Here is a 10005-nt window from a genome sequence, read left to right as displayed (position 1 = left end):
TATAAAGATCTGAGATATTTCAAAAGGGTAAGCATTTTAGAAAACTGAGTCCTGGAATAAACTGCATGAAAAAGCTTTTTTATTACAAGAGGAATAGAAAAGATAAAAGCATTGTTGGCATCATATAGGCTCATCACTGCACAAAAGCACCACAGCCACAAGAACTAATATGAAAACTGGAGAAAGAGACAGAAAGGAATAATATAAACAGTCATGTCAGACCAGAAAAATCACCAGCAGCACTGAGAACAGAGCCACAATCACAGAGCATCTAAAAACGATGTAGAGAGGGTCCATGAAGGCTTCATGGAGATTTTATAAAAGCACAGAGCTCTATACAAAGTCCGGTGGGCACCTTATGTCTGAACAAGACACATATTATAACCAAGACAAGACAGACACACATCAAATCCTCAAATATTTCATCACAAACCTGCCTGTGGAACCAGTCTAAAGCCTGGTGAGGTCCCCTCAAAGCGCACAGTTCCAGTAAACACTGAAAGATTACTGGAGAATATATCTGAAGAGCTTCTCTCCAAACTGAGATACTGTAGTGAGACACTGAGTGGGTTCTGATGTTAAATGATCATTCCCTGCTGCGTTTAAAAAACCCTCATGTGTTCATTGGCTGGTTTCCCCCAAAATAACTCATTTCTATGGTTGAATTTTTGACTTCCTCGCTGGATCCTACAGTACAACACTGCATTCATTTTTTTAGGTTCTGAGGAATTAACAGAACCGCTGACTGTTCAGATTTGTTCCATATAAGTTGAACAATATCATCACTTCAATCAAAAGTATTTTTATTTTCTCTAAATGTTTCAGTTTTTCAGTCCAATTTCTGACAGTTTAGCATGATACCTTTAAAGAGTTAAATCAGAATCCAACAGCGGATCCAAACATTTCTTAGATTCATATTTTGCATTTTTCCTTTTTTTTTTTGCTTCTAATCTTTTCCTTATTCAATACTCCGCTTATTTGAAAGAAAAAAATATGCACCACACTCATGCCTATCACAGTGTTTAGATGGAAATGGAACCGCAAATGTTGTGTATTTAGCAACAAATGAAGTTGGTTTTGTAGCTTTGGTGAGCGTATACTTTCTAGTTCTCATTATCTTGACCGAATTAAAGTTCCAGTTTTTCCTATAAATATTACACTTACGTCAAGCTTGCAAAGAACTTTTGGGGCTGTTGCCCTACTTGGATGGTGAATAAGCGAGTGAAAGGGTGTGGAGCAACACCAATAGAGAAAACAGCTTCACAGCTATGTGGTCACTGTCGTTGCTGCAGACAGCACCAGAACAGCAGCTTTAGTGGTCGCTGAATGTGGCGTCATGGGCCTTTAAGCCCAAATGATCCAAATCCTGAGAGACAGACAGCCGTGGAGCGATGTTGAGCAGGAGCAGTGGTTTTAAAAAGTCATTTTTCGCACACCTATCAATAGTAGACCGTTTGACCTTTTGGTCCTCTAGCCACGTTAATCACACAACACAAGCTTATCCGATACATCATGTGCCACCACGTACAGTTAAACACTGAGATAATACACACACATTAAAATGTAATTACGTGTTCAAGGTACATGCATTCACATGTAAACATAGACTCAGCCGATTACAGGCTTTGGATTCATGGGAGTCATATTATATAAGATACATACAAACACACAAGCGCACGCGCACGTGCACACACACACACACACACACACACACACACACACACACACACACACACACACACACACCTGAGATGCCTTAATATTGGGCCGGATTGTTCAACAATACTATAGCTTCAGTTTCCTTTCAAGTGTGAGACTTTTATGGTAGTGGTGTGCTATCAGTTGTGGCAGTAGGTCAGTCTTCTGGCAGTGCTGAGTCAGACAGCGGTTTTCCCCTCTGAGGTTCAACCCTGTAGCTTTGACAAACTCAATCAAATGGCTCCCATTCTTTTAGGATGGAGATGACGATGGTAACTGGCTAACACAACGAGTACACTAGAATAAAAATATAGATGAAGTCAACATATATTGCACGTCTCTGATAAATATATACTGTAAAAATCATACTGATGACATCTTCACTTACTAAATCTAATCAATGACAGTAAACTATCAGAATTTAGCAAATATTCTCAGTGATCTACTGAGAAGAGCCTCGTAAAGGTGGAAGCACAGGTAAAGTCTTCAAGACCAAAACCGTGAATATGTTGAACGTCTTGAAGGTTTTAACATAAAAATATCTTTCCACAGTCATGCTTGACTCTGAAACCACAGTAAATTACTGACTGAAGCAACCACTGTTAAAACCATAAAGTGTGCTACAGTGTAGTTAAAACAACTAATACCGCTAACAGTAATAATACTATCTAGAGCTCTGAATTGGAATAGTAATTTACTGATTGACCTCTTAACTATAATCAAACCACAAGACGCCATCTGTTGATGATGATGATGCTTTAAATTATATCCTAAAACTAATTATGATAATCAAGTCAGCTCATTGTAAACATTGTCTTCCTCTTGATGTTGATAATAAGACAATGTCCCCAAATTCAGCTTCTGAACCCTGAATCTGGACGTGCACCACAAAGAGAGCGATCTCCAAGAATAGTTTGTTAACCCCTGATCATTGGAAAGAACCCAGATTCTTGCAAAATAAATAAATAAAATAAAAATACTTGAAATGAACTGAGGTGGTAAAAACTAAAAAGCTGTGTCCCATTTCACAGGCTGCTTCCCTTGAAGTCCAGATTCATCACAAACAGGCTGACAGGGCAGTTTCAGTGCAAAGGCTCCTCCAAACGCAGCCCTGATTTTTGAGATACACAGCCAGAGTTTGCTTTGCCTCTCTCAAGCGTCCTACAATCTATTGCATGCCGGTCAATCGCTTAATGGTGCGTTCAAATGTCCTCATCAACTCGTGAACTCAGAAAATATCACAGAACCACATCATTTGTATAAGGTATTTCACTTCAGGTGCTCAGGCTGGTGCAGCAAGTAAATAATAAATGGGGCACAATTTCACCAGGGCGATGATTCACTCACTAAAGTCTCCCTGGACACGAGTCCACCTTGGAATCCAAAGCTCGGCTCGATAAAATCTGATACACTCGACCGAGGCATAAACTTTCCAAGTAGCAGTGAGATGTCATTGGATGTTTTTGCCCCGGGCTTCACCATGTAGAGGTTGTCCTAAACTTCTGATTGGTGGAGACGGCCTTACTTTGATTCACAGCTCCTGCTCTTCTCCTAAAAAGATGCCGGTCACGCCTAAATTCAAAGATAAGGCCGAGGGCTTTTTTCACAAGAATGAACTGTACCCATTGACAAAACAATCAATAAAACTGAATTAATGACATTCCTCTGTTGGCCTATTCTTATGGAATGAATCATAGGTTTCTATAACGATGTTAACGATAAATGGCAGGGATGAACTTGGCCGTTCTTTCCCCCTATAAGGCAGGAAATGATGGTAAAACTGAGTGTGTTGCAGATGAACTGAAGTGATGTGGAAATGTCTCACAGCTGTTCACCTCGAGTTAAAGTAGAATTCAGTAGTTTTAAACACTGAGGGATCTGAGCTGATGAGTTGATGAGGGCTGTTTGAATACGTTAGTTTTGGTATCGTTTGGGGAAGAGGTACATGGTTGCCTCCAAATGAGGCAGCCCCTGAATTTGAACACAGCTCAAATCATCTCACTGAGGACGCCCAAGCACGGTGGGGCTACTCCCTGTGAGGTCAGCGCTGATGTCATCTGGAGGTCTGAACCTGATTGGGTGGCTGGGCATAGAGGTACTTCCAGATGGCGTAGTAGTGTATGGCTGCTCCCATGGCTACAAAGAGGTGCCAAATCGCATGAGCGAACGGGACGATGCCATCACTTTTGAAGAAGACCATCCCCAGACAGTAGCAGGCTCCTCCCACCAGAAGCTCATACAGCCCTGACTGCTCCGGCTGTAAAGAGGCAGTTTAAAGTTCCTTAGTTTTCAGAAACTTTGGAGCCATATGGCAGACTGCTGTAAAATAACGGGCTCACCATTGAGAGGATGACCAAGGCAGGAAAAATTCCCATCACCAGGTAGCATATCAACTCCATGAGCTTATACCTGATACAGAACAATGTTTAAGGACAAGTGTTCATTATTGTTACAGCATATGTGATAAAATAATCTCAGCTCAAAGGTCTCATATGGCTTAAACTGTCTCATAAGACTGATGTGCTGTAAGTCCTGACCGAGTTTTGAATGATTCTGCAGCAGCTGATGTCGCAGCAGCACAAACACATCTGAGAGCTCGTCTTCTATTGATTATATGATACTGCACCTACTTCTCCTACTCATTGTCTTTGTTTTCTCCAATAAGATACCTACCTCTTCTGCTTAAAGTGGTGTTAATGCTAAATTTATGGAAGTTTGTGTGACGTTTCACAGCAAGACAAGAGATCCACATCAGATTTCTTCTGGTCCCCTCTGTTCATTTGCTGTGCAAAGAATATGCCAGCTAGTGATAAATGTCTTTAGAGGTATTCTGTATGGCTTTAATATTTTAAAAGTGCAGAAGAAAAATGAAACAGAATAGAAGATGGAAAATAAATAAGTATGCCAAGCTGCGAATTGAACCAGAGGACATGCTCTCACACAATATGGCAGCGAACACTGAGCCATCAGGATGCTCCCTGCTTAATGCATTTTAATGTGAATGTCTTCTAGGGTGGTTAATGTGCTCTATACATCTCTACCTTCATTCTCGGATTTAAATATTTTCTGCACTCAGCGGTTTTATCGAATGTTTCGTAAAAGGTCGTCAAAGCAACTCAGACAACAAGGTCTTCTCCTGTGCAACTATAGCTAGTCCAAAATCTCCTGCTTCTTCCGCATACAGAGTAACACGTAGGCCCTATCAGAGATAGTATAACTGTGAACGCTCTCTTTGCGACGAGGGACAGTATAAATATACCGGCAGGATTTGAGACGTCCTCGCTTTTCTCCAATGTAAACCTGAAACTCATTGTAACTGAAACTATTCTAGAGCAGATATAGTAATTACATCACCATTCAATGAAAGATAATATTATACAGAGTACTGACAGACATGCAGGGTTAGTCATGGCTTTCATTACATTTGTATAAAGCTTTTGTCTTATAACTGAGTAAAATAAAAGATCACTCCCACTCTTTGGCCGTGTTTAGCTTTCATTGAACATTTATTTTAATTTGCCTTAATCATATAATTAAAGTCCCAGTTTTTCTTTTCAAGTATATGGGAGGAAAACAGAAAAAGCTAGAAAACCTTTGAGCTGAGATTGAATTCTCGCAAGAAGTAATACTAATAAAAAAAAAGCCTGACATTGATTAATGTTGATGTTGAATGTATGAGCTGACCTCTCGTGGAAGAAGAAGACATAGGTGGTGCCAAAAGAGGCCATGACCCAGACCAGCCAGCGCATGTGGCACGCCCAGGGACCCAGCTCCCGCAGATTCAGCCTGGTTAGGTATCAACAGGAGGATATATAACGAAACACTTACACACCTCCTCGACACATAGGTACACACACACATTCAGCAAGCGAGGTGGTTTACCAGGGGGCGTAGGAGGCGGCAATGAAGAAATAGATGACCATCCTGTCACACATGTGGAAACAGTGCTCCACAGACCTGAAGAGAGACACAGATTATACCCACAGCACCAGAGTCTTTTATATCTCAAACACAATGATGGAGCGGTGACATATGCATGCAGTCCAGAGAAGGACAAAGTGTCCAAAAAGACCACATGAACCATGACATGAAAAATTCAGCCCAGTTTCAGTCAACAGGAAAATAAAAAGCCGCATCTTTTTTTTTTTTTTCTTTGTGCTTTTGTGGCTTTTAAGTATCTGCAGCATCGCAGTGCAGTCGTGGTAATATGTGCTTTTTTACCGTAAGTGGCTCTTCTTCCAGGCCACAGTGTGAAACAGGGTGGAGATGATGAAGAGCGAGCTGAGCCCCGCCCCGTATACCCAGGCCGACAGCCGCTCCCATTGGTCCTCCGACTGGAAGTGCAACAGCGAGCTGCCCAGCAGACTGGGTATTATCCATAACTATGTGAATTCACGAGATAAATGAGACATGACACACAGAAAGACAAAGAGAAAAACATGAATGCACCAATGTAACCTGCACTGTGTGTGGTGTGTCATTTATCTGTTATGTAATCACATTAATAAACAAAGCTTTGGGTGCAATGATCACTGTCTGTGTTAGAGTGAGTGTGTGCACTCACCGCATGTGTGGCACAGTTGGCAGCATGCTCATACTCTGTGGGCTGGTATCTCTTGTTAGGAGGAACACGGTTGTTCATAAACCTGGAAATGCCACAAATCAACAAATGAAGTTTTATGTATCCAACAGCATGTTTTTCTTATCTGTGGAGAGGCAACGATTAGTTGATCAACCAGCAATTAGTTTATGCAACTATTCTGACAAAAATTCTCTAGTTTCAGAATATAAAATATATTATATTTTCTTGTTTCTTGACGGTGACAGCAAACTGAGTTTGGCTTTAGAAAACTATGATGGACACTTTTCTGCATTTTCTGATAACCCAGCTGGCCCATCAATCAGAAAACACTCAACTGAACTGAACTAAAACCCATTCTCAAGATAAATTTTTTCGTTATATGCAACAATAAAACATAATATACCGACTAGACGAGCTGAAAGTAATAAAATAAAAAAGCTTCTAAAGAGATGTTAAAAAAAACAAACTATCTTGTGGAAATGATACATGATATTTACATTGATTATGAATTCATTTTAATTCATCTTCTGCTCCATATCCCTGATATTTGTATCTCCGCGGTGCTCATAAGATTTTACCCCACCCGGTCCTTAGCAACGTGTGATCGTGCTTCAACTTATTGCCATGGTTGCTGTTGCCTGGCAACAGAGGGTGACCACAGACTGACTGAACCAGAGGTTTGTCCTGATGATCTCTTTCATAAACAATTCACGTGAACAGATGCGCCTGTGTGTGCGCATGCACACACACACACAAACACACATACAAGCTCTGTTCTCTGTTCTCTTCGAAAAGGAGCACTTTGCACAGAAACCCAAACAGACGCACATCAGCTCAGGAGGTAGTGCTCCATCAGTGATGTCACTGTTGTCATGGAAACCGCTGAGCAGGGATACCACACCAGAAAACTCCTGGTGTCTTTCATCTTTCCCATCTCGCCCTCCTGTTCCCTGGCTACGTCTCCACTCTGCCTCCAGATGATTGAATTAACATGCAGGAGTGCAAATGGGCAAAGATGTCCATCCAGACACACAACACACAAACTACAACCCCTCCCTATTTTCATGCTGCATCTTGCAGAGCCAGATTTCATAAGAGACCTAGATTTAGTGATGTCTCTGTCTCTTCCTCTCTCACACACAAACACACACATTGTTCGACATCGGAGGGACTGGAGATGAGAAATAGACTCCCTTCAAAGGGAACACAGCTCAAATGAAATATTCATATACAGAAATTAAGACAAAGGAGAGTCAAAGATGTTCCTAAAGATGTGAGAAACACTTCATGTGTCCGTACTATAGATCTATGGAGGTCAACATCTCTCTGGGAGGTAAAGCACTCATTCACATGTGAATGTTCTCATGTACACATTGCCTGCAGCACGCTGGAAACTCAGCAGTTTCAGTATGAGCAGAGTTACATTACCCTTAAAACAAACTGTGCTGTCTCTGTGCTGTTGTGCAACACAGTGGAACATGATGTTTTCCTCCCACACTTGAGCTGTTGCAAAGAGGGAAAAAAAAAAAATCATATGATAATCATATGTTCACAAACAATCGACCTAAAGAAAAGGTATAAAAAGATCGCGTTCACAGAATGACAACAGTGTGACAGATTTTAATCAGCACAGCTCATCTGTTCTTTCCTCTCTCTGCTCCCGTGTGCTCCTTTTCCTTCAGCAGCTGTTCTCAAAGTGATGCTCATTTGGAGCTATTAATACTAACTGACCCAGCCCAGAAACACTCCGTCCTGCTTCCCCCCACCCCCCAAAAAAAAAAGAAAAAGAAAAAGGTTTTGTCACCCTTTTTCCAACTAACCCTAACCCAACGCTGAACTCACACTGTCTGTCTCTCTCTTTTGTGTGTGTGTGTGTGAGCCAAGGCCCAGCAGGCTTGGCTGGGTCATTAATGACTTCATCAAGCTGGCTGATAATTAGCAGGCCAGAGGCCAGGCAGGGAGACACGGAGACGAGTGGACAGAGACGAGCAGAGCTGTGGAAGCCTCATCATAACTCCTTCAACAGCAGCAGGGAGGACAGAAGGACATCTCCCTGCTTCAGCTGTCCACAACCTCGGTCCGATCACGGTCAACCTCAATTAATTTTAAAGCCTATTTCATGTCCTGCTGTGTGTGCAAGTACACAGCAAGTGTATACAGTAACGGACAGTGGGGTAAAAAAAAAACAAAAAAAACATAATTAATCGAGCCATTATTTTCTAATATCTAAAGGTCTTCAGGTTTTAAACAGTATTTTGTTGTTTTAGGTATTTTTGAAGACATCACCGTGTGCTCCAAAATTTTCTGATTTTTAAATGATTATTTTTTCAGGACAGGGTAGAAAGACGGGAAATAAAGGAACAGTGAGAGGGAATGACATGAAGGGCGTGCCAGCTCGACTGGTTGTATAATATTTTCATCACTAAATTCCCATCCAAAGTTTTAACAGGCCATGTTTTGTCTGCGCCTGCATTTATAATTACATGAACTACATGAAAAAGCAGCAGCTCTTCACGTTTGAAAATAAGTTGAAAATAAAGAATATTTGCTCAATTGTCTCAGTTGTTAATTTCATCAGAGATTATTTCAGTTCTGATGTGAAAATGTGAATAAAGAAGGAGACAACAACAACAACAGGACAGTCACTCGAACAAAGGAAATGTTTTCATTTCCTGCTGCAAAGTGATAAAGAAAATCACCTGCCACCTTCTTGATTTATTGGATTTATCCCTGGACTCCTCAACGATAAGAGGCCATCCTGCAGAACAACTTTTATCATGTCAAATAAAACGGCATTGTGATCATTTGGCCACAGCCTTCGTCTCTGCTGAAGCACAACAACACAACAACACACTGAGCTCACACTCTCCACACATGCAGCATTTTGTTTTTGTTTGTTTTTGTCAGAGGCTAGAAAAAAAAAATACTTGGGTTTAAAATGTGATTTAGATTGCATCTGTTTTTTTTTTTTTTTTTTTTTTATCAAAAGTTCACATTTCTGCTGAAGACTTCAGCTTTTGTCAGTTTTATATAATTGAGCCTTTTGAACTGTTGGTCAAAAAGAGAGAACTGGGCTCTTTTAACAGATATTATTAAGACATTTAACAATCCATGGACCGATATTGAAGATAACAGTCTGATGTGCTGTGACAAGCTCAAACATGGACAGAAAGTCAAAGAGCCTGAGAAGCTCAGAGAAAAGGGGCAGAAGAGACAGGATGAGGAGGTGGTGGTGGGCTTCACCGCAGAATTATTCCATTAAAAGGTCTTAAACAGATGACACACTCCTCTTCCTCCTCCTCATCATCACAACAACATGAGACCTCCTGGATCACAGAAAACAGAAAACATCACCCACCTTACTAGATTCATTTACAGGAGCAGTGAGCAACAGATGACAGCAGACGGACGGACGGACCGACGGATCTCCTCCTCCGACTGTGGAGCCTCAGAACCGCCTCGGTCTGATCCGGCTCGGATCGGACTCTGGCGGGGCCGGTCTAACGTAACGGCGCCGTTTCACCCGGTAGACGTCGTCGTCGTCGTCGTCGTCTTATCCTCATCTCAGGCAGCACCGGGAGACGGACGCATCCCGACCGAAGCTGCCTCCAGAGGATCCGGTCCGGAAGTGTGGGCGTGCGGGGCCGGACTCTGAGGAAGGAGCCGGTTTGCCCCCTCCCTCTGTCGGTTCACCTCATCACGACTCGGTGAGCTGTTTTTTTTTT

The 10005-nt window shown here is 41.7% G+C and overlaps 1 protein-coding gene across 1 annotated transcript; it reads right to left on the bottom strand.

The window, feature by feature from the left end:
• Positions 1–2377: 2377 nt before the first annotated feature.
• On the bottom strand, positions 2378–9870 carry LOC115045806 (monocyte to macrophage differentiation factor 2-like). The gene is made up of 7 exons (XM_029505723.1): positions 9639–9870; positions 6263–6344; positions 5920–6080; positions 5581–5655; positions 5383–5484; positions 4038–4107; positions 2378–3955 (listed from the first exon to the last, which is right to left on the bottom strand). Exons 1-7 carry the CDS (start codon positions 9650–9652, stop codon positions 3752–3754), a joined length of 708 nt encoding a protein of 235 aa, XP_029361583.1. The 5' UTR covers positions 9653–9870; the 3' UTR covers positions 2378–3751.
• Between the last annotated feature and the right edge of the window lie 135 nt (positions 9871–10005).

Source organism: Echeneis naucrates, chromosome 1, assembly GCF_900963305.1.
Source record: "Echeneis naucrates chromosome 1, fEcheNa1.1, whole genome shotgun sequence".
NCBI lineage: Eukaryota > Metazoa > Chordata > Actinopteri > Carangiformes > Echeneidae > Echeneis > Echeneis naucrates.
Note: the sequence above shows the minus strand (reverse complement) of the source record. Positions and strands in the feature narration are given on the sequence as shown.